The 22,898-nt window shown below is 38.2% G+C and overlaps 4 protein-coding genes and 2 pseudogenes across 4 annotated transcripts; all 6 read left to right on the top strand.

Annotated features, from left to right (window-relative positions):
• Window positions 1–2,246: 2,246 nt before the first annotated feature.
• Window positions 2,247–3,128, top strand: LOC144642203 (QRFP-like peptide receptor; annotated as a pseudogene).
• Window positions 3,129–6,023: 2,895 nt separating this feature from the next.
• On the top strand, window positions 6,024–7,436 carry LOC144641822 (galanin receptor 2b-like). The gene has a single exon (XM_078500843.1). It carries the CDS (start codon window positions 6,168–6,170, stop codon window positions 7,080–7,082), a length of 915 nt encoding a protein of 304 aa, XP_078356969.1. The 5' UTR covers window positions 6,024–6,167; the 3' UTR covers window positions 7,083–7,436.
• Window positions 7,437–11,738: 4,302 nt separating this feature from the next.
• LOC144642202 (neuropeptide Y receptor type 6-like) lies at window positions 11,739–12,767 on the top strand (annotated as a pseudogene).
• Window positions 12,768–13,951: 1,184 nt separating this feature from the next.
• On the top strand, window positions 13,952–15,022 carry LOC144642201 (galanin receptor 2a-like). The gene has a single exon (XM_078501184.1). It carries the CDS (start codon window positions 14,102–14,104, stop codon window positions 15,020–15,022), a length of 921 nt encoding a protein of 306 aa, XP_078357310.1. The 5' UTR covers window positions 13,952–14,101.
• Window positions 15,023–17,251: 2,229 nt separating this feature from the next.
• LOC144642200 (galanin receptor 2b-like) lies at window positions 17,252–18,833 on the top strand. The gene has a single exon (XM_078501183.1). It carries the CDS (start codon window positions 17,919–17,921, stop codon window positions 18,831–18,833), a length of 915 nt encoding a protein of 304 aa, XP_078357309.1. The 5' UTR covers window positions 17,252–17,918.
• Window positions 18,834–19,580: 747 nt separating this feature from the next.
• LOC144641821 (QRFP-like peptide receptor) lies at window positions 19,581–21,873 on the top strand. Its single transcript, XM_078500842.1, has one exon. The coding sequence runs from the start codon at window positions 20,458–20,460 to the stop codon at window positions 21,337–21,339; it is 882 nt and encodes a 293-aa protein (XP_078356968.1). The 5' UTR covers window positions 19,581–20,457; the 3' UTR covers window positions 21,340–21,873.
• Window positions 21,874–22,898: the final 1,025 nt, after the last annotated feature.

Here is a 22,898-nt window from a genome sequence, read left to right as displayed (position 1 = left end):
ATCTTTGACTAGAAGAAATTTCTTCCTGAAGGCTTTGGTATACATCCGGGTCATGGACAAAACAGGTTTTGTTCTTTGAAAGCGCTTTCGCCCAATAGGAGCTTATAGACAATGAAAAAAAAAAATCATGCTCATTTAGCAGCACTTTAAATAACTCATTTTATCACTTTCATAATAGGCCATTTCCGCGTTACCCTTTGCCTCTGTTTCAAAACGACTCTACGTGCGAAACCATTCAAATGAAAATGAGTTTGATTTGCATGAAAAGATGAAACTCATTTTCATTTGAATGGTTTCGCACGTAGACTCGTTTTGAAACATGAGGCAAAGGATAACTCAAAAATGGCCTATTAATATGAAGTGTGCAAAACAGACCACTTAACGCCCGTCGGCAAACAGTCACTGCGCAGAATAACCGTTAATTGTATTTTGTATATAACTGAAGCCGTTGAATTCTCACTTCGTCTTGTACACTTTGATAAATTTGAGAATCCGTTCAACGGCCACGGGCGCCCATGTCCGCGTTTTCGCCTTTTTTAAAGAGTCTGGTCAATTGGCCGCTTTTTCTTTTCCGTTTGTTTTATTTTTGTGGATGATCAAGTACGGTTCCGTCTGTGGAACGTTTGTTTTGGTCAAGATTTTCGCCTATTAATTGGGCAGGAGAATGTTCTATTCCAGCAGCCAAACTGTTGTCCTGACTGTCGCTCTGACGTTCTGCAAAGTTACGGCTTGGTTTTGCCGCTTTTGCTAGCATAGTTCCCCCGAAAACATTCTCCAGGATTATTCAGCTATAACTGTGTGTAGCCATGTTTATTATTAGTTAACAGTAATCTGATCGCCCTAAACCTGATCTCCTAGGAGGGTAACCCTCGAGCTTTTACGCATGTTAACGAAACCAAGGAAAACAATAGAGGAGGGTAACCCTCCTAAAAAGGGAGACCTTCTTGTAAACAGGCCCTTACCTCTTTTATCTGAGTATCAATTTTCATCCACAATGCCTTCTTTTATTTATTAACCCAGTTATCGATACATTGCATTGAAGCATAATAAAATTCTGTGGTTAATCCAACGACTATATTTTCAAATCCTGCTGATATTGATGCTGCTCAAGTTCAACGCAACCAGTGAAGGCACTACAATTTGTATCGTCACACGGAGTTGCAAAACCGATCAGTACATGTAAACTGTCGCGGAAACAAGATGTCATTTTTCCACCAAAGTAAATTGAAATCAAAATACGTGTAACACTACTTTTCTCGCTTGCTCCCTTATGTCGCCTCCGTATTTATTACGTTCAAACAATTACAAGGCGGGTCTTACAATTGCGCGCTTCCTTCTTTCATTTTGGAAAACTGTTAGACTTAATCACTAAAAACACTTATATTACACGAACGCTTCAGTAGGTCAATACGTTCAGGATTAGATGTCATTGGTAAATGGAAAACTTGTGCACAGAGCAGATGACGAGCTTAAGTAAATAACAGTACAAGGGGGCAGTTCGTAAACATGACTGATCTAGAATAATAATTAGTTTTAAAAGGGTTTTACCTGACTGCATCAACAACAACGTTTAATTAAATATCATTGTTTTTGGAATAAAAATCAAGAAAATACTCTGTGAATATTAGAGAAAGTGGCTTTTTATAGCCTACGTCGCAGGCGTAATCTAGCCCCGGCAACCAAGGGTTTAGTTTCGTCTATGGCGCAGGCTACTTTTTTACGAATCAACATCATAAACATATCGTTGAACTTAGTAACATACAGATGTTCCTGGACCTTCAATACAATTTTTAATGTGCTCAAAGGTATATTTGTCAAAGACAATAACAAACCCTGCCTACCTATTTTGTTTTGCGAGAGAAACGATTTAACGCTAAATGTTATTATATTAATGGAGTCAAAATTTCACTTATTCTACTGGAAATTGCAAAAAAAGCTGAACAAAGACGCCCGTCCTATCAGAAATCGCCGAAAAGACCCATTGCCAACAAAGTAGTGTGCTGTATGAAGCAACATGACAGCTAATCGCATCGAAGTACAATAAAAATGCAAATTTATTTATATTTTTGTTTTCGTCTTTTTCAAGCTGAATAAAGAAAGCAATAGTAAAATATTCAGTTATTGGTAAAGGAAGCAAGTTAACAATAATGTAAAGCGGAAAAAAGCAATTTCACTCAGTTTCGCCAATCTCACTCAATCTCGCTCAATTTCGCCATTCTTACACTTGTATTATTTGGCCAAGGTGAAGAGGAAATCAAGGGGAAAATTATTCGCACTCGACAAAAAATCGGCAAAGATGGCAGCAGGTGACAATTTCTCGACACTCGCCTACGTTTTATTCAGCTTATTTTACACCGCTCTTTTTGTCTTGTCGACTGTTGGTAATACGTGGGTCATCATAATCTGCTACAAAACATTGAGGCGAAGATGTGCTCCATTTATGTGGTTATTAGCAAATCTAGCGACTGCGGATCTCTCCTTTACTTTTCTTTCATTGTTCACCGGCGTCGGCTATTTGTGGCAATGGGTGGGCGGCGATTGTAGCTGTAAACTTCAGGGGTTTCTTCTGGAGGCGAGCTACACAACCTCAATCATCACACTTGGGACTGATAAGCTATCAAAGGCTACAGGCCCTTACTGATCCCTTCAATGCTAGAATAAGAAGTTGGTCAAGCAGAGAATACATCAAATTGGTTATGATTTTGGGTTTCAGCTTAGCCGTCTGTTCGCCTTTAGTCTACATTTACAGCGTCGAAACGAAAGAGGACGGTGATGTTGTTTGTTTAACTACAACACGGGGAAACATCGTTCCCCAAATATACTACAGTTTACACACGACGTTTTTCTTTGTCATACCTTTGCTGTACATGATTTTTACGCAAAGCCGCATTTTTCGTGCTCTCCGAACAAACTCTATGCCAGTTAGTAATTCGTTTATTTCGAAATCAAATCAACGACACATTAAGGTTGCAAAGACACTAGCAGCTTTAACAATAGCGTTTGTGTTCTGTTGGTCTCCTTTTATGATCACTCGAACACTGATTTACTCTCACTTGGCTTCCCTTGGACTTTTTTGGAGAGTGTCTCAACTCTCAATCTTCCTCAACGCTGATCTTGCGAACAATTGAGTCATACAACAAGAACATTTTATACATCAAAAACCTCGGCAACTCAGTCCGAGTTTGATTAATTCTGTCAAAATGTTGATATTCCACAACTTTCTTATGATGAACGAGATAAATTGGAGGGTCATCTAAGTTATGATGCACGGAAAAAAACATTGAACTCATTCAGCAATGGAAAATCACCTGGAGAAGATGTCTTTACAATTGGAATTTTATAAAGAGTCTTTTTGACATTCTAGGGAATGATATTGTCGAATGTCTCAACGCTGCTCATGAAACAGGGTTCCTTTCTATTTCTCAACGCAGGGGTGAGATAACCTTAATAACAAAAGAAGAAGAATCGTTATTAACTTAGAAAACTGGAGACCGATTACACTTTACAAAGTAGATTACAAAATAGCGTCGGAAGCAATAGTGAAGAGAATTGAACCTGTCTTTCCCAATCTGATACATTCTGATCAAACGGAATTTGTTAACGAGAGGTATATTGAAAGAAAAGTAGGCTTATAAGCGATCTTTTAGAACAAATGAAAAAAGACCAAAGCACTGGAATTTTGTTGCCTCTGGACTTTTGCAAGGTCTTTAATACGTTGGAATTCCCTATGTAAAGTCAATTGGCGATGATGCCAAATGTTGCATCAGTAGAAGCGGCACTAGCTGTTGTTAATCGGTTTCGTGAGGTCTCGTCTTTACCGTTTCAGTGCCAAAGTCGACTTTTGTCGACATTTAGAGGAGCAGTCAATAAACCACTTTTGACGTCATCAATTTGCACGCCAGCAGATTTTGGTGATACGCAACGCTGTTCCCAACAGGCCAAAACACCTGTAATTGATCGAGGTCCTCTTTTCAGGGTTTACTTATGAGTTCATGAAACGTTTTTGGCCAAAAGGAAGGATGTGTAGAGTAATGGGTGGAAATAATAAAGCATAGAAAAACGGAAGGAGAAGCAAGAAAAAAATGGGAACGCTTATGCGCATGTGCCAAAGTAAAATGCTGTACACATTTTTTATGAAATCTTCATCAAAATCTTGCTGCAGTGTGAAAAAGTGCTTTTTTAGGAAAGTTAAGGGAAATTAAGGATCGTAGCACCAAAATATTCAAATAAACGGTAACAAAACACGGTTTTGGGGAAATTGGCACTGAAAGGGTTAAACTTAACATCGAAACGACAAAAGCCGTGTGAGGACTCTCGGTCACTTTCTCTTTTGCTAAAAAGGAAACTCAGAGAAAGAAAGATACCGCTCGATGGTCCATAGTCTTGACCCTCCTTTATGATTCATGTCTTCATATCTTATTTAGAGGAAATGGAGAGAATTGAATTTTTCGTGGCTTCCCAAATCTAAAATCAGCAAAGAACGTGTAATTTACATTGCGTTTGTTTCTTTCCTTTAGACAGGGTTTCCAGAAAGCAGTGCATTGAGTCAGTACACACATGGTAATATAGGGGTTACGAAAATGAGAGATACGCTATGCCTGGTAACTGCGAACCACATTATAACTTTTCCTTTCAGCTGCAGCTGTCATTGTTAGTTCATTTCAGCGACTTTTATACAAAGTCATACGGAGATATAAGCAGTTTTACTCAATTCGTATTTTGCTGCTGTGTTCGAAAATTAAAACGTTTACTGGTTGTGTCACGCATGTTGTTGATGAAACACTTTTGCAGCCAATCGAAAGGTGCGTTATTCATAGCTGCCCATAATTTCATTTAAAATTCCCTTTGTAACAATTGACGACTCCCATGCGCTTTTCTTATCAATAATTAAGCAAACTAAAAAATGAACGCCTACAACAAGGGTCATTGTTGAAAAAAAAAATGAATATTTTAGCGGCTTGTAGATTGGTAATTTCAAAAAAAATAAGGTTGATGCATTATTTACAATGCCCTTTTTAAATTTTGAGTACGAGCAGGAACCCATTACTAGTAATGGGCTCCTGGTACGAGTTAATAATATTGACATTGGGGTGTTTACTGACGTATAGTAAGATAGTCCTAACGGTTGAGGTACATACAAAGCGAATCTCCCAATACACAACGGTGAGATAAAATCCTTAAACTCGGTGACCTGCTGCGAGTTGTTGAACTCAAATCCATGAACGGCAAATTTGACTTATTACTCCGTCTGGTTTAATTTCAGTTATAATTAAAAGGCTATGTCTAATGCTTTGTCACTAAACGGCTGGGGGCGAGATTGTCCTTTCAAATTAGAATGCAAATGTTGCTGCTTTGTAAATATAACAAACATCCCTCCAATGAATTGCCGCCAAAAACGTTTTTAACTAAAGAAATAAAGTGTGCCATATGGCGGCGACACACAGTGAGTCTGCATGTTATCAAAGTACAAATGCCAATCATCTCCAAAATGAAGTTGACAGTATTCAAAATAAAGTACCGTATTTTCTCAATTAAACGCCCCCGGCGTTTATTTTAAACTTGGCTTTGTGGATCCGGCGTTTATTTGAATGGTGCAGTTTATTCGAGCAAAATTTGTATTATGAAAGGGCTTTTAATCATTATTTGTGACATGAATGCATCTTGCCATTATACCTGAAGCATGTTACACCTCGAAAAAAATGCCTGAACGGCTTATTTACCACTCCACCTTGGAGACCCGGCGTTTATTCGGAGCCCGGCGTTTAATCGAGAAAATACGGTAAGCAATAGAAACATTCATGATAATTGTCAACGAAGCTTGTACACCGAGGCGTGAAACCATAAGTAATCTTCCATAAATGTTCATCCTCTTCAGGCCATGTGAATTTGCCGCCAATTGAATTGACAATCTCCTCTATTCTGACATGAACACAAAGTACACAATCACGTCACAGAGAACTAATTTCAAGCAGCGAAAAATAAGAAAAATTTATCTGGATTGGTGTTTGAAATGAGATGAGCTATCAAGACTTCGTCAGTTTAGACTATTGAAGGCATCTGAGATCGTCTAACGAAAACAGGAATCTTCATCAACAACAGAAAACAAAGAGGAAAGAAATTGATTCAAAGAAAGAATCATCTAAGGTTTCAGTGAAAATTCGTCCAAGATGGCGACAAGTGACGATTTTTCGACACTCACTGTTGCCTTGTTTTGCGCGTTTTATGCCACTGTTTTTATTTTGTCGACCATCGGTAATACATGGGTGTTGGCGACCTGCTACAAGACTTTGAAACGGAGGTATTTTCCATTCATGTGGTTATTGGCAAATTTAGCGACTGCGGATCTCTCCTTTACTTTTCTTACAGTTTTCAACAGTGTCGGCTTTTTGTGGCAATGGGTGGGCGGCAATAGCACTTGTAAACTTCAAGGATTCCTTCTTGAGGCGAGCTACACAACTTCGATCATCACACTTGTGATTGTAAGTCATCAAAGGCTTAGGGCTCTCACGGATCCTTTTAATGCAAGAATTAGAAGCTGGCAAAACAGAGAATACATAAAACTAGTTGTAATTTGGGGTTTAAGCTTATTCGTCTGTTCGCCTTTAGTGTACATTTACCGCGTAAAAACGGAGGAAGACGGTGATGTTGTTTGCTTGACTACAACACGAGGAAACATCGTTTTGCAAATATTCTACAGCTTGCATACGACTTTTTTCTTTGTTATTCCGTTGTTGTATATGATATTTACGCAAAGTCGCATTTTTCGCACTCTCCGCACAATTATCGTGCCAATCGAGAACACGTTTATTGCGAAATCAAACCAACGGCAAAGAAGGTTTGCGAAGACACTCGCCGCTTTAACCATAGCGTTTGTGTTCTGTTGGTCTCCGTTTATGGTAACACGAACACTGATTTATTTTCACATGGCATCTCCTGGCTTTGTTTGGCGAGTGTCTCAATTTTTGATCTTTCTTAATACCGTACTAGATCCGTTATTGTATGGGTTTTTCGGTGGAAATCTGAAGTCTTCATTGCGAACTGTATTTTTATGTTATGATCGACGAGTCGTGAGAGCACGTTGAGTAGACTGTCTTCAATAGATGCACTGATTTGACGGCAACGAGAGCAGGTCTCCCTCGACGTCTTTTAAAGTATGGTGGTTCAAGTTTGAGGTTCACCTGGATTTTTTTAAATTAAAGTGACATTTAGATTTGTGTTTTGCAGTGCTATATTTTACAGTCAACAATAATTTGCAGGTTTCAGTGTACACCTAGTTGTTCCTACAGAGCCAACAAAAAGAACCCAAGATATACCCGCAGCCATCATCCGATGAAGTTGCAACACTGAAATAAGCAATAACTTCATGTCCAGTTGTCGTCCATGCCAAACTTTTTTCGGTATCCATCACTCGAGAGCAGTATAGACAGCAATACAGCAATTAAAACCTTCCCCCCCCACCAACCCCCAAAAACCCTATACACCTTAACACTTGCTCTGAAGAGACACTGATATCAACGCGACAAGTCATGATTTCCAATGCAATGTAAGTCCATTCAGAGGTAGCAATCAAGACACTGTTCCCACCACGGTTTTAAATTCTTTTACCATGGATACAGCTAGGAGAATTGCTCGTGCCTCACTTTCTTAAAAAAATATATATATATTTTGAAGTCAACAAGCAGAAGTTTTTGAAGCAGGTGATATTAGTCAACGAAAAGCTAATATTTAATTATGAGGATTTCTAAATGTAAATACATTTTTGGAAAACAATACTAATTAAATAATGTGCTAACGTATAAGGAAGCACCAATAAGGTAGCCTTAAATTAGATAAAGGACTGTAGTTTTTCCAGGTGTAATAATTTTCATTGAATAACAGTAATCACATCAATTTTGAAAGGGCAATATGTCTACAAAGGAAATAGCTCTCCACAACAAGTGAGGCAAAAATCTTTGACTAGCTATAGAAGGCGTCACTTCCGGAAGCCTTGGGTATAAATAGGCAAAACAGGTTTTGTTGCGTCTTCACCCAATAGAAGCTTACAAACAATGAAAAAAGAAAAAAAAAAGGGTTTATACAGCAGCACTCCAAATGACCCATTTTTTAATTTTTATAATTGATATGGAGTGTGAAAAACAGACCACTTTAAGTATCACTTAAAGGTGGAGATCAGCGACGACCCTTAACGCCCGCCGGCGTTAAGGGTCACTGCACAGAATAACCGTTAATTGTACTTTGTTGTCAGGGGAATGAATACGGGGAAAATGACAACCCACTCTTAATGTTCTGCCTACCCTCTTTGGATATAATTGAAAGGTGACGGAATATTTAATTTAAGATGACAGGAAAGCTGTTAAGGTGGCTCGACCCAGTTTTTCTCTAGCGATACCGATCAACTTTGAAACCCTCATACTTAAAGGGATTAATGTCAATGACATATCCACTATATCACATGGATTACACAAAGACTGAACCGAAATATGATATACATTTTTGGGAGATCGGAATGAATAACACGTGATAATGACGTCACACAGGTTTTTGCTCTGAATCCAATTTAAGCCCATAACCGCATTTTCTCTCGAGATCCTCCACACTACGTATACCGTGGGTGTTTGCCTTCAGCTCTGCGGAGTTTTATCGAAATCTACAAGAGGAATTTTGAAATATCTTTGAATTTCTTTTTAGATGGTATAATTTATGCGTAAAATAAAGATAACACTTCAACCTCATTCCTTTTACAAATGTCCCATATACGATATCCAAACCGTAAGAAGTAGGTAGAATTGCGCGATTTCGAAAAATATGGAATATATGAATCATAGTGAAGCTCAATGTTTAGCTCTATTTACCAATTTTACCGCTACTTTCGCAAAAAAGGGATTATTTCAAAACTCGTCGATGAATTTTCTCCAAAATTTTTCAGGGTGGCAATTGATCAGTACACTACACAATCCCTGAATTTCATGTTCATTGAAAACTTCTAAGGTTGTATAACAAAAACGCAAAATTGAGTAAATATTGAAGCGATCTCGTAGTTTTGAATAATTTTGTGCTCTGGGATTTCCTATTGTTTCGAGTTGAGCACAACATCGAATTCCTGTGCACCACGCGTGAAATGACTACGCTTGGCTACCTTCCGAAAGCTTTCCGAAATCTTTCGGAATATGGTCCGACGACATAAGAAAGTTGCGAAGACACTTGCTGCTTTAACAATAGCGTTTGTGTTGTGCTGGTCTCCTTTTATGATCATTCGAACATTGAATTATTTTAAGTGTCTCCTCAAAGCAAACTTCAAGCCTATTCCTTTCCGTTCACCAAGAAAAAATTTCATCAATCTTACAGCAGACTGAGCAATTACCATTCGATTAGAGCAATGTTTGCAAACCTGTAATTTCCTTATCGGTGACCGAAAGGAATCCTGCCTTGTCGGCGAAATGGAGGTCCACCTACCTCTATTTCATATGTGTTTTTATAAGTGTCGAGCCACCCAATCCTACCGGCAAAATACTGCACCGACTGCATTCTTTGATAGTCAAAAGTTGCCCAAATTGCCTTGGTAGGTCTCGGAATCCATCCACAGAACGGCCAGAAAGACAACTTCACTCATGAACCGCCATGTTTCGATACAAATGTTTTTGGCGTTCCAATCATCGTCAAATCATCTCCCACCTCTGGTTTCTTTCAGACGTTTGCCTCTACCCACCATTCTAGCTTAATGATGCTAGCCTGGGGGCTTTTGTATTGGAAAATGACTCGAAAAAATCTTGTTTGCAACCACGTGACAAGGCGGCCATGTTGGTTGACAAAACAATAAAACATTGTTTTGCGGAATTTGCATGATAAAAAAGTTTAGTTCCCAATGGCGGAGAACGCTTTGTTCCTGTCATCCAACATGGCTACTGTGACGTCAGCTGCAAACCAGCAATAAACGAAAATTTTGCCAGATTCGAGCCCGTGTGCTCGCTTATCAAGAAAGCAACGGCTGAATACTGACGTCACAATGAAAATTTGAGCCCTCAGTGTTTTGAGACAGCACATAATTTTATTTTTACTTGAGCTTCTTTTATGCAATTACGAAATTCGAAAGATTGCCTAAGGCCAGAAAACTGCTAAAAAAATCCCAGAAACGTGGTAATTTAAGGATTAACTAAAAACTTAAAGCGCGATGTTTTAAACTAAGTCACCACAAACTATATTAACCTAACGATTTTAAAAAACGCTTCCTGTTAAAATTGTTTCGCTTAATTTGTATGTAACCGTAAGAAGAGAATGACTCGAAAGGCCAATATAGTGGTTTCTTTTTATCGTTTTCGTAATGATCGTCATCAACAATATAACTACAAAATAACATTTTTTTTCTTAGAATCAAAATTTCGTGTAACAACAGCTGTTTCTAATTTTCACTTTCTCTCTCTTTCTCTCTGACTTATTTCGTATCTAATTAACAAAACTCGCGCAAAAGCTGTGAAAACACGAGCCGTCGACTCTGTTACCACAGCTGCTTTGTTGGTGTTTTGACGCCTTTAAAAGCAAACCTTTGCGGACGTAAAGAAGTCATGAGCTCGTGAAAGCGATTTCATTCTCCAGCGGAACTCTCTTGATGATCTTTTGTTGAATATTAGCGTCAATATTCAAACCCTAAACCTTCATTCTGGTGTAAGACCTCGCTAGAAACGTGGCCGTTATATACATCAAACGTCATCGGTAAGTATAGTTAACATCGAATACTTATTATGTTAGTGAGCCTTGCTTTCGAGACCTTTGATCCGGATCGCCACGATCGGTTTCATGTGGAAACCCTAAGAGTTCATTCAGGACAAAGAAAAGATTTTAAGCTAATGTTGCATTTAGATTATTGGTGATTTTAGTGTTTTCTTTAACTACGGACCACGGAGAATTAACGAAACAGAGCATGCCAGTAACATCAATTAGATCGACGAGTGAAACATTTTGTCGACACATAAAAAGTTGGCGAGGGTCAATGAGAGCGTGCGAGAGTTCAAAGCTAAACGGTGGCATTGCAATTGAGCAACTAGGGCGCCTTTGAAGATATAAAGGCTTAAGCTGGCTTTCCCGCGATAAGACAGGGGCGTAGCTGCCTGTGCGCACTGACGCACCACATTCGTACCTGTAAAGGTAGAAAATAGAGATTTTGGAAAAGGAAATAAACTGGAATATATCTACATGTATTAAGAAATCCGTGAAAGAATTGAAAAGAACTTTAGATTAGGTCATTCTGATCCGATCTGATTTCGCTGGGAGGAAAGAAAGACAGAAAATTAGCTCTGTGGTTGTAACGAGAGACCGGCTGATTATTTATGACTGTTGCCATTTCACATAAAGATAGAACGCTTAACCTCACCATCACACTCACATCCTAAACAAAATTTAAACAAAAAATAAAAAAAGGAAGATTCGAGACGCGAGGGGAAGAGAGGAAGAAGGGGGTGATTTGTAAAATTATGCGTACCTCTGGAAGAATCCTGGCTACGCCCCTGTGTATTTCTACATTAAGACAAAGGACACAACCACATCATAAGGAAAGGATATCAAGCAGAATCAACAAATCTGATCTGGCTTTTTGAAACTAGCTGAGCTGTGCAGAGCTACGCCAATTTAAAAAATTGGAGACATTCGGGATCAACAAAGAAAAAAAAAGAATCTTCATTGACTACAGAAAACAAAGAAGAAAGTTTTTGTTTCAAATAAACATCATCAAAGGTATGACAGAAGATTCGTCAAAGATGGCGACAAGGGAAAATTTTTCGACACTCGTTGTTGTCTTGTTCTGCGTGTTTTATGTCACTGTTTTTGTTTTATCAACCTTTGGTAATACATGGGTCTTCGTAACCTGCTACAAGACTTTGAAACGGAGATATTTTCCATTCATGTGGTTATTGGCAAATTTACCGACTGCAGATCTCTTCTTTACTTTTCTCACAGTTTTTAACTATGTCGGCTTTTTGTGGCAATGGGAGGGCGGCAATAGCACTTGTAAACTTTAAGGATTCCTTCTTGAGGCGAGCTACACAACTTCGATCATCACACTTGTGATTGTAAGCCATCAAAGGCTAAGGGCTCTTACGGATCCCTTTAATGCCAGAATTAGAAGCTGGCAAAACAAAGAATACATAAAACCAAATATTATTTGGAGTTTGAGCTTAGCTGTCTGTTCACCTTTGGTGCACATTTACCACGTGAAAACGGACAACAACGGCGAAGTTGCTTGTGTTACATCGACTTGGGGAAACATCCTCCCGCAAATATACTACAGTTTACATACAGCTTTTTTCTTTGTTATTCCTTTGTTGTACCTGATATTTACGCAAAGTCGCATTTTTCGCACTCTCCGCACAAACATCGTTCCAATCGAGAACTCGTTTCTTACGAAATCAAATCAACGACACAGAAGGGTTGCGAAGACACTCGTCGCTTTAACCATAGCGTTTGTGTTATGTCGATCTCCTTTTATGGTCACACGAACACTGATTTATTTTCACATGACTTCTCCTGGCTTCGTTTGGAGAGTGTCTCAACTTTTGATCCTTCTTAATACCGTACTAGATCCGTTATTGTACGGGTTTTTCGGTGGAAACCTAAAGTCTTCACTGCGAAGGCTTCTTTTTAAAAAATTAGAACTGTATTATGATCGACGAGTCGTGAGAGTATACGTTGAGAAGAATGTCTTCAATAGATACACTGATTTGACGGCAACGAGAGCAGAAGGTCTCCCTCGACGTCTCTTAAATTGTTCCTCAAGCTAAGGGTTGACTTCGGGTTATTTTAATTTAAAGGGGCATTTAGCTCTGTGTAAAGCAACCAGGATGTACCCACCGGCCATGCGATAAAGTTGCGACACTGAAATAAGCGGCGATAACGCATGTCCAGTCGTCGCCCATGCCAAACTTCGTTCGGTATTACTCACTTGAGAGCAGTATAGACAGCTATAAAACAGTAAACACTTGCTCTAAAGCAAAATATTTCATTTATATTCCGCGAGACACTGATATCAACCTGACAAGTCATGATTTTCATTACAAGAATTCTCCGCGCCTCACTTTCATCAAGGGAAAAAAATATAAAACATGTACTCTTTGAATTCAATTGCAAACAGCAGAAGAAGGGAGGCAGGTGTTATTAGTCAACGAAAAGCTAATATTTAATTATGAGGATTTCTAAACGTTAATAAGCTCTTGGAAAACAATACTTATTAAATTATGTGCTAACGTAAGGAAGCCCCAATAAGGAAGGCTATATATCTCAAATGAGGTAAACGGCTTTTAGTTACTCAAGGTGTGAATAACAGTAATTACATTAATATCTACTGAGAGTTATCTCTACAAAAGAAGTAACTTACCACACCGAGTGGGGTAAAAATCTTTGACTGGAAGAAATTTCTTCCTGAAGCCTTTGGTATACATCCGGGTCATGGGCAAAACAGGTTTTGTTCTTTGAAAGCGCTTTATCCCAATAGGGGCTTATAGACAATGAAAAAAAAAATCATGCTCATTTAGCAGCACTCTAAATAACCCATTTATCATTTTCATAATTAATATGAAGTGTGCAAAACAGACCACTTTAAGCGTCACTTAAAGGTGGAGATCAGCAACGACCCTTAACGCCCGTCGGCGTTTAAGGTCACTGCACAGTATAACCGTTAATTGTACTTTGTTGACAGGGGAATGAATACAGGGAAAATGACAACCCACTCTTAATGTTCTGCCTGCCCTCTTTGGATATAATTGAAAGGTAACGGAATATTTAATTTAAGATGACAGGAAACCTGTTAAGAGGAGAAAAAAGTAGTGACATTGACTGACTACTTTCTTTTTGCAGGCTCTTAATCCCCTGAGGCTATATAGTTCTTTCTATTTAAAAGAAGGCCATGAAACAACATTACAAGAGTACGAAAAATATCAGTGAATTTTTCCAACGAGCATAAGCGGCTTCAGTTCACGTTTTTAGATATCGGGAAAACGTCTGAATGCTCGGATGGACACCTCTATATGAAAGCCGGAGAAGCAATTCAACCGTCGACTGAACCTTCAGGTTTTTTAAGTCAAATATTATAATCAAGAAATAAAGTGTACTGTCGAAGATGGCAAACAGCGAAGGTTTAACTCCACTCATACTGGTTTTCTTCTGTGCAATTTATACCACTATTTTCGTACTGTCAACGGTCGGTAATTTGTTGGTCATGATAACCTGCTGCAAGGCGTTGAAGCGAAGATGTTTTCCATTTATGTGTTTGGTGGCAAATTTGGCGTCTGCAGATCTCTTGTTTACTTTACTTTCACTTCTCGACTGCATCAGCTTTTTGTGGCGTTGGGTAGGAGGTGAAATCACTTGCAAAGTTCAAGGATTCCTTATTGAGACTACCTATACAACTTCAATAACCACACTTGTGATCATAAGCTGTGAAAGACTGAAGGCCATTACAGATCCCTTCAACGCTAGGACTAGAATCAGGCCAAACAGAGACAAAAGCAAACCACTCATAATCTGGTTGCTTTGCTTAGCCGTCTGCTCACCTTTGCTACATATTTATCGCGTCCAAACAACCGAAGAAGGTAGATCTGTTTGCGCCACTACAACATGGGGAGAAACTGGTCGACAAATATATTACAGTTTGCACGCGATGTTCTTCTTTGTTATTTCCTTGTTGTATATGGTTTTCACGCAAAGTCAAATTCATCGCGCTCTTCGCTTGAGAGTTGTACCGATACAGAACTCGTTTGTTAATCGACGACATAAGAAAGTTGCGAAGACACTTGCTGCTTTAACAATAGCGTTTGTGTTGTGTTGGTCTCCTTTTATGATCATTCGAACTCTGAAGTATTTTAAAGTATTCCCTCCTCGTTTCGTTTGGACATCTTCTCAACTTTTGATTTTTTTCAATGCAGCGATAGATCCCATACTGTACGGGTATTACGCTGAAAATCTTAAGACTGTATTGCGGAGAATTCTGTTTCAAAGACAGAGCGCGACCGGTCGCACTGCCAAAAAAATCTGTGAATAAAACCGAAGTTTTTTTGCTGGTTGGATTATTTAAAATAAGACAAAGAAGATTACACAGAGTGAACTAACATGAACATATCTTGATCCGCCAAAATGGATACAGTGGAATTTGAGGTAAACTTTTTCGCCATTGAAACGAAGGTCAAAAACATCACGAGAAACGGGGAACTTTGTCATCCAGCGTTGGTGACTAAAACAGCTCAAAACATGAACGATGTTGCAGACGCGAATAACGAGATATACAAGATTTTAGTTTTGACTCAAGTCGAGAAAACAGAAGGTTCTATGGAATTTGAATGTAGCCAAGTCCTTGTGACAACTTAAGTTCAAATGTTTCAGTTGTGGTGGTTGAAATTTCATTATATAACCTAAAGCGACAAATTGGCGAAGTAGGGAAACAGTAGAAGCGATTCCTGTGCCATTTATAGATACTGAACGAACTATGGTTTGGAAAACTACAAACTGATCAGCAAATTCTTAGCTTTAAATTGCAGGGAATGAGGTTCCAAACAAGCGTGTATATAATGTAGGAAAAAAAAACGGTTTTCAAGCAGAAAAAAGGCAGTTTCTGTATAATTAATTTAGGTTTAACATTTTCAAACGTTAACGAGGTTTAATAGGTTTGACACTTTTGTTCCGCCATAGTTGCGAGTTTGTTTGTCCATTTCAATCTGCCCTACGGCAGATTTTTAAAATATTAATTTGACGATTCTTCCAGCTGAGTTAAGAGTTTTGCAAAATAGCTTGATTTTTATCGAAAGTCAGTGATCACGTTTTACTGATTTCATTACGCGTGGTCCTTTCCATTAACCTTTGATTGGATCCCACATTCTAACAGCCACAGTCACTATAGCTAACACCTTTATGAATTGGTGCTGCTGACTATTGACGATGTTCACAATATATTCTAAACATTCGTCAACAAAATGCACTTCTTATACTGAAAGTTTAAATAATAGCCTTAAGGCAAAAAGACCTTTCAATTAGTGGCAGAATTAGCACGAGAAGTTCATTTAAGATTTTCCGCTGGTTTCTCTTGGCCTCTTGTGTCTAAGGCCCCGTCCACACTGACTCGGGTAAATTTGAAAACGGAGAAATTTGAAAACGCCGCGTAAAATGTAAATGTTAATGTCCACATTAACCCGGGTAAATTTGAAAACGATACGCTTCATTAGTAAGTAAAAAAAAAAGTTAAGTCTTTATTTAACGAGGGTAGCACTAAAATAACATAAAAAATACTAAAAAACCAGTGGCCCTCTAAGATTATTTACAATAAAATATAAAAATACACTATTTCACGCTCCAAGTCCAAACGCTCATTGGTGAGCGTTTTTGAAAAGCTCCGTTTTCGGTGACCGAAAACGCCGTTTCAGTGTGGACGGTTGGCCTAACCGGAGAAAAAAAGATGCGTTTTCAAATTTACCCGGGTCAGTGTGGACGGGGCCTAAGTATCAATTTCCATCTACAATACCTTGTTTGTCCCAGTACCCTGAGTAAACAGTGCTCAGGCAAGGCACAACTGGTAGGCAAGGGTGGGGGATTTTTTAGGGCTAAGTCGAAAAGGCATAAAATCACATTAAGTCGAGTGCTTTGTGACATGTTTTATGCCTATGAATAAAGAATGGCAACAAATTAGTCTGCCTAATTGATACTTGGCATAATATGTACATTATCGTAGAAAAGTGGATTTTCACGTTTCCGCAACACATGAACGTAACGGAGATATAGAGTTCTATGTTTCCGTCATGTTTCAGAAATACGGAAACATGTAATTTCGTCCTTTCGTTCCTTTCAGCTGCGACTGTCCTTGTTAGTTCATTTCGGCGACGTTTATACAAAGTCATACGGAGATATAAGCAGTTTTACTCAATTCGTGTTTTGCTGCTGTGTTCGAAAATTAAATCGATTACTGGCTGTGTATACGCATGATATTGATGAAACACTTTTGCAGCCAATCGAAACGTGCCTTATTCATTTAAAATTCCCTTTACTTCAAAACATTCGGATGCTGTAACAACTGACGACTCCCATGCGCTTTTCTTATCAATAATTAAGCAAACTAAAAAATGAAAAAGGGTCATTAATTGTTAAAAAAAAAGGAATTTTTAAATTATGAGTACGAGTCAAGCGAGTCTTCTAATATACAACGGTGAGATAAAATCCTTAAACGCGGTGACCTGCTGCGAGTTGTTGAACTCAAATCCACGAACGGCAAATTTCACTAATTACTCCGTCTGGTTTAATTTCAGTTATAATTAAAAGGCTATGTCTAATGTTTTGTCATTAGACGGCTGGGGGCGAGATTGTCCTTTCAAATTAGAATGCAAATGTTGCTGCTTTGTAAATATAACAAACATCCCTCCAATGAATTGCCGCCAAAAACGTTTTTACCAAAGAAATTAAGTGTGCCATATGGCGGCGACACACAGTGAGTCTGCATGTTATCAAAGTACAAATGCCAATCATCTCCAAAATGAAGTTGAAAGTATTCAAAATAAAGTAAGCAATAATGAAACATTCATGATATTTGTCAACGAAGCTTGTACACCGAGCCGTGAAACCATAAGTAATCTTCCATAAATGTTCATCCTCTTCAGGCCATGTGAATTTGCCGCCAATTGAATTGACAATCTCCTCTATTTTTACATGAACACAAAGTTCACAATCACATCACAGAGAACTAATTTCAAGCAACGAAAAATAAGAAAAATATATCAGGATTGGTGTTTGAAATGAGCTGAGCTACTGGCTATCAAGACTTCGTCAGTTTAGACTATTGAAGGCATCTGAGATCGTCTAACGAAAATAAGAATCTTCATCAACAACAGAAAACAAAGAGAAAAGAAATTGATTCAAAGAAACAATCATCCAAGGTTTGATTGAAAACTCCGTCCAAGATGGCGACGAGTGACAATTTTTCGACACTCACTGTTGCCTTGTTTTGCGCGTTTTATGTCACTGTTTTTATTTTGTCGACCATTGGCAATACATGGGTGTTGGCGACCTGCTACAAAACTTTGAAACGGAGGTATTTTCCATTCATGTGGTTATTGGCAAATTTAGCGACTGCGGATCTCTCCTTTACTTTTCTTACAGTTTTCAACAGTGTCGGCTTTTTGTGGCAATGGGTGGGCGGCAATAGCACTTGTAAACTTCAAGGATTCCTTCTTGAGGCGAGCTACACAACTTCGATCATCACACTTGTGATTGTAAGCCATCAAAGGCTTAGGGCTCTTACGGATCCCTTTAATGTCAGAATTAGAAGCTGGCAAAACAGAGAATACATAAAACTAGTTGTAATTTGGGGTTTAAGCTTATCCGTCTGTTCGCCTTTAGTGTACATTTACCGCGTAAAAACGGAAGAAAACGGTAATTTTGTGTGCTTAACTACAACACGAGGAAAGATCGTTTTGCAAATATTCTACAGCTTGCATACCACTTTTTTCTTTGTTATTCCGTTGCTGTATATGATATTTACGCAAAGTCGCATTTTTCGCACTGTCCGCACAATTATCGTGCCAATCGAGAACTCGTTTATTGCGAAATCAAACCAACGGCAAAGAAGGGTTGCGAAGACACTCGCCGCTTTAACCATAGCGTTTGTGTTCTGTTGGTCTCCGTTTATGGTCACACGAACACTGATTTATTTTCACATGGCATCTCCTGGCTTTGTTTGGAGAGTGTCTCAACTTTTGATCTTTCTTAATACCGTACTAGATCCGTTATTGTATGGGTTTTTCGGTGGAAATCTGAAGTCGTCATTGCGAACTGTATTTGTATGTTATGATCGACCAGTCGTGAGAGCACGTTGAGTAGACTGTCTTCAATAGATGCACTGATTTGACGGCAGGTCTCCGAGAGCAGGAGAGCAGGTCTCCTTCGACGTCTTTTAAAGTATGGTGGTTCAAGTTTGAGGTTAACATGGATTTTTTTTTAATTAAAGTGACATTTAGATCTGCGTTTTGCAGTGCTATATTTTACAGTCAACAATAATTTGCAGGTTTCAGTGTACACCTAGTTGTTCCTACAGAGCCAACAAAATGAACCCAAGATTTACCCGCAGCCATCATCCGATGAAGTTGCAACACTGAAATAAGCGATAACTTCATGTCCAGTTGTCGTCCATGCCAAACTTTTTTCGGTACCCATCACTCGAGAGCAGTATAGACAGCAATAGAGCAATTAACATGCACTTGCTCTGAAGAGACACTGATATCAACGCGACAAGTCATGATTCCCAATGCAATGTAAGTCCATTTCTCTGAGGTAGCAATCAAGACACTGTTCCCACCACGGTTTTAAATTCTTTTACCATGGATACAGCTAGGAGAATTGCTCGTGCCTCACTTTCATAAAAAAAATATATATATTTTGAAGTCAACAAGCAGATGTTTTTAAAGCAGGTGATATTAGTCAACGAAAAGCTAATATTTAATTATGAGGATTTTCTAAATGTAAATCAGTAAACTTTTGGAAAACAATACTAATTAAATAATGTGCTAACGTTTAAGGAAACACCAATAAGGTAGGCTTAAATTAGGTAAAGGACTGTAGTTTTTCAAGGTGTAATAATTAGCATTGAATAAGAGTAATCACGTCAATATCTAAAGGGAAATGTGTCCACAAAGGAAGTAGCTCTCCACAACATGTGAGGCAAAAATCTTTGACTAGCTAAAGAAGAAATCTCTTCCAGAAGCCTTGGGTATAAATCCGGGCCATAGGAAAAACAGGTTTTGTTGCGCCTTCACCCAATAGAAGCTTACAAACAATGAAAAAGGAAAAAAAAAACTCATGTTCATTCAGCAGCACTCCAAATGACCCATTTTATTATTTTTTTTTTTATAATTGATATGGAGTGTGAAAAACAGACCACTTTAAACATCACTTAAAGGTGGAGATCAGAAACGACCCTTAACGCCCGCCGGCGTTAAGGGTCACTGCACATTATAACCGTTAATTGTACTTTGTTGACAGGGGAATGAATACGGGGATAATGACAACCCACTCTTAATGTTCTGCCTGCACTCTTTAAGTATAATTGAAAGGTGCCGTTACACAAAGTCAGAAGTAAATACTAACGGAATATTCAATTTAAGAGGACAGGAAAGCTGTTAAGAGCTGAGGAGAAAAAAGAACTGACATTTACAGACTACTTTCTTTTTGAAGGCTCTAAATCCTCTGAAACTATATAATTTTTTCTATTTAAACAAAGGCCACGAAACAACATTATAAGAGTAGACTAAGAGTGCCGAAAAAAGTGAATTTTTCCAACAAGCAGAAGCGTCTTCAGTTCACATCTTTAGATATCAGGTAAAAGTCTAAATGCTCGGATGGACACCTCTATATGAAAGCCGGAGAAACATTTCAACCGTCGACAACCTTCAGGGCTTTCGGGCAAATATTATCATAATCAAAAAATAAAGTGTACTGTCGAAGATGGCAAACAGCGAAGGTATAACTCCATTCATGCTGGTTTTCTTTTGTGCGATTTATACCACTATTTTCATTTTGTCAACGGTCGGTAATGTGTTGGTCATGATAACCTGCTACAAGGCGTTGAAGCGAAGATGTTTTCCATTTATGTGTTTGGTGGCAAATTTGGCGTCTGCAGATCTCTTGTTTACTTTACTTTCACTTCTTAACGCCATCAGCTTTTTGTGGCGTTGGGTAGGAGGTGACATCACTTGCAAAGTTCAAGGATTCCTTATTGAGACTACCTATACAACTTCAATAACTACACTTGTGATCATAAGCTATGAACGACTGAAGGCCATTAAACATCCCTTCAACGCTAGGATTAGAATCAGGCCAAACAGAGATCACTGCAAACCGCTCATAATCTGGGTGCTTTGCTTAGCCGTCTGCTCACCTTTGCTGCATATTTATCGCGTCCAAACAACCGAAGAAGGTAGAGCTGTTTGCGCCAATACAAGATGGGGAGAAACTGGCCGACAAATATACTATAGTTTGCACGCGATGTTCTTCTTTGTTATTCCCTTGTTGTATATGATTTTCACGCAAAGTCAAATTCATCGCGCTCTTCGTTTGAGAGTTGTACCGATACAGAACTCGTTTTGTAATCGACGACATAAGAAAGTTGCGAAGACACTTGCTGCTTTAACAATAGCGTTTGTGTTGTGTTGGTCTCCTTTTATGATCATTCGAACACTGAAGTATTTTAAAGTATCCCCTTCTCGTTTCGTTTGGACATCTTCTCAACTTTTGATTGTTTTCAATGCAGCGATAGATCCCATACTGTACGGGTATTACGGTGATAATCTTAAGACTGTATTGCGGAGAATTCTGTTTCAAAGATAGAGCGCGACCGGTCGAATCGCTAGCACTGCCAAAAAAAAATCGTGAATAAAACCGAAGTTTTTTTGCTCATTGGATTATTTAAAATAAGACAAAGAAGATTACACAGAGTGAACTAACATGAATATATCTTGATCCCCCAAAATGGATAAAGTGGAATTTGAGGTTAACTTTTTCGCCAGTGAAAGGTTTTATAGGTCAAAGACATCACGAGAAACTGAGAACAGAAGGCTGGTGATTGTCATCCAGCGTTGGTGACTAAAGATTTTAGTTTTGACTCCAGATCGAGAAGACAAAAGCTTCCATGGAATTTGAATGTAGCCAAGTCCTTGTGACAACTTAATTTCAAATGTTTCAGTTGTGGTGGTTGAAATTTCATTACAGTACTTACCCGCTTATAAGAACCTGCAATTTAAGAACCTGTTAGCCTAAAAATATCAATTTAGACCCCATTTACATAAGAACCTATTTAGCCTAAAATTTGAAACAGGTTCTTATAGAAAGGTTCTTATAGAAATTAACCTAAAAAAAACTTCATGCAAAAAAACATAACTCGAAAGTAGTGAACTTTAACATGTATACACTTCTAAATTTGGTATAAATAATGTTTTTCGGACTCCCAAATTGTTTTCGGACTCCAAATTTTCTTGTTTATTAAACAAGGCGTCTTTTTGGCTTAATAAACAAGTTTGAAAGTTGCTTATTAAACAAAAAAGACCCTGTTTTGGCATTAAATTAATATACATGCCACCTTTCTACCATTCACAGGTGTATAATATATTTCTCATTAAATAAGAACCTATTTAAGAACCTGCGTAGCCTAAAATTCCACTAAGCGCCATTTACATAAGAACCCGTTTAGGCTAAATTTGAAAAAATGGGTTCTTATAAGCGGGTAAGTACTGTATTTAACCTAAAGTGACAAATTGGCGAAGTAGGGAAACAGTAGAAGCAATTCCTGTGCCATTTATACATACTGAACGAACTATGGTTTGGAAAACTGCAAAGATCAGCACATGCTTTGCTTTGAATAGCAGGGAAAGAAGTTCAACAAGCCTGTGTATAATGTAGAAAGAAAACGGTTTTCAAACAGAAAAAAGACATTTTCTGTATAATTAACTTGGGTTTGACATTGTCGAGCGTTAACGAGGTTTAATAGGATTCACACTTTTGTTCCTCCATAGTTGCGAGTTTGTTTGTCCATTTCAATCTACCCTACGGCAGTTTTTTTAAATATTAATTTGAGGATTCTTCCAGCTGAGTTAATATGAGTCTTGCAAAATAGCTTGATTTTTATCGAAAGTCAGTGATCACGTTTTACTGATTTCATTACGCGTGGTCCCTTCCGTTAACCTGTGATTGGATCCCACAATCTCTTCATTAACACCTTAAAAAAAAAAAAAAAAAAAAAAAAAAAAAAAAAAAAAAAAAAAAAAAAACAAGAAAAAAAAAAAAAAGAAAATTTAAAAAAAAAATTTAAAAAATTTTTTGGCGTAAAAAAAAAAAAAGCCATTCTGGAGTGAACTTCTCCTTTAACACCTAGTCCACATGACTATTGACGA

This window comes from Oculina patagonica, chromosome 2, assembly GCF_052425735.1.
Source record: "Oculina patagonica isolate OP01 chromosome 2, crgOcupat, whole genome shotgun sequence".
NCBI lineage: Eukaryota > Metazoa > Cnidaria > Anthozoa > Scleractinia > Oculinidae > Oculina > Oculina patagonica.
This window is presented reverse-complemented; position numbering and strand designations above follow the sequence as displayed.

Bases quoted from the DNA above. Each gene is read 5' to 3' on its own strand.
- LOC144641822 (XM_078500843.1), top strand. From the start codon at position 6,168: ATGGCGACAAGTGACGATTTTTCGACACTCACTGTTGCCTTGTTTTGC.
- LOC144642201 (XM_078501184.1), top strand. From the start codon at position 14,102: ATGGCAAACAGCGAAGGTTTAACTCCACTCATACTGGTTTTCTTCTGT.
- LOC144642200 (XM_078501183.1), top strand. From the start codon at position 17,919: ATGGCGACGAGTGACAATTTTTCGACACTCACTGTTGCCTTGTTTTGC.
- LOC144641821 (XM_078500842.1), top strand. From the start codon at position 20,458: ATGGCAAACAGCGAAGGTATAACTCCATTCATGCTGGTTTTCTTTTGT.